Source organism: Amphiprion ocellaris, chromosome 18 (genome assembly GCF_022539595.1).
Source record: "Amphiprion ocellaris isolate individual 3 ecotype Okinawa chromosome 18, ASM2253959v1, whole genome shotgun sequence".
Taxonomy (NCBI): Eukaryota; Metazoa; Chordata; class Actinopteri; family Pomacentridae; genus Amphiprion; species Amphiprion ocellaris.
In genome coordinates, this window is record NC_072783.1 from 29,149,202 (window position 1) to 29,150,867 (window position 1,666).

The following is a 1,666-nucleotide window of genomic DNA, read 5'->3' on the forward strand; positions in this document are numbered from 1 at the left end:
CTGTTCAAAATATAATCATTTTGATTTGTGTTTTGAGACATTCTGTTTTCTAAAAAGTATTTCTAGGGTTCTATATGTTTACTGTCCTTTATGGAATTTTTTTTTGTCATTAGGATGCAAAATGAAATCTGAAAGGTGTGACATACCTGCAATGCTAAGGTGAAAGCCACAGTTCAGCCAGGATTTCCCTGCAGGTATGTCAGGAAAGTGAAATAGGTGTGCTCTGCTTTAAATGAGATGCTGCAGGTCTGCTCCATCAGAACACCAGGACACATCCGATCACAGTTTGATCTATACAAAGGAAATTTCTAACTTTTTGAAAATGCTCAACAGGATTTTCTTTGCTCTCCTTTTTGTCAGTCTGTACAGTTCGGGGTCTTCGCTGAACTGCAGATGGATGCAAGATAAATTCAAAGAGCACAATGAACAGATGCTGGACCTACTGGACACCATGGTAAGTGCATGGCTTTGTATGTTGTTTGCAGTGTTTTGGAATGTTTAATGAATCTGCTTCAGTGTCTGTTTTCTTTAAAACATGAATAATGTTTGTGTGTAATCCAGGCTAATAATTCTACCAACGCCACTGAGGATTCTGAAGGGGAGAACACTGTGGCCTTCCCTCACAAGCTGTACAGCCATGCGTCCAGCGCATCGGTGAGTTAAAAGTGCACAAAAAGTGAAAAATATTAGTGTGTGATTTTTATCAGTTAGATCTGGTATTATTTTTGTAGCTTTCCATCTAAAAGTGTCCTAAATGTGCTCCTCTTGTAATCTGTGGCTGCTCTTCTTCTTCTTCCAGGCTACAGATAAACTTGCGTTCGTAGTTCAGATTCTGGAGGAGACAGCTGCCCTGTTTGAGGAGGATCACAGCGCTGCACCATGGGAGGACAGCACAGTGGACGCATTTCTCATTGTTCTCAACAGACAGGCTGATGAACTGAGCTCCTGTGTAAGTTTCAGAAACATCATGAACTGAAGTCCTGACAGACCTTCATACATAGGCAGGTGAAGCAAGTTTCTAAAGATATATTTTATTGTCATATATTTATTTCAGATTGGGAGCCACAAGAAGAACACGAAGCTGCACATGTATTTCAAGAGACTCTCAGGTCACATCCTGAAGAAAATGGTGAGTCTACGTTATATCTTACAAATTCTAGTGTTAGATATGATGTTTTACTTTTAAAATTCCTGCATGTTTTAATATTGATAATATTATTCTGTGTGTAGGGCCACAGTGCTGAAGCCTGGGAGATGATCAGGACGGAAATCGAATTTCATGTCATGAGAGCACATCAGCTGGCTTTATCTCCACGCACTGCCAACTAAAATCTGTCTGTCACATGAAGAATGTGTTAATTTATTTGTTTACTAATTTATCTGTCTATTTATTTATTTATTTATTTATTTATTTATTTATCTATTTATTGAATTGTTTCTGTATTTAATAGTTTGTTAATTTAAAAAATATTTGTTTTATTTTTTGTTTACTTATTTAACTATTTATTCATCTATTTATTAATCTATTTATTTATCTATTTATTGATTTTTTTCTGTATTTATTAGTTTATTTATTTACCTTTATATGTCAGTTTGCTTATTCTTTTTTAGTATTTTATTAATTAAAAAAATAATTGGTCTGTTTTATTTATTTGTTTACCAATTT

General features: G+C 34.9%; 1 protein-coding gene across 1 annotated transcript; it reads left to right on the forward strand.

The window, feature by feature from the left end:
- The first annotated feature begins 322 nt into the window (after nucleotides 1–322).
- Nucleotides 323–1,329, forward strand: LOC111566734 (interferon a3-like). Its single transcript, XM_023267490.3, has 5 exons — nucleotides 323–454; nucleotides 562–654; nucleotides 800–949; nucleotides 1,055–1,129; nucleotides 1,231–1,329. The coding sequence occupies exons 1-5, from the start codon at nucleotides 323–325 to the stop codon at nucleotides 1,327–1,329; spliced, it is 549 nt and encodes a 182-aa protein (XP_023123258.2).
- The last annotated feature ends 337 nt before the right edge of the window (nucleotides 1,330–1,666 follow it).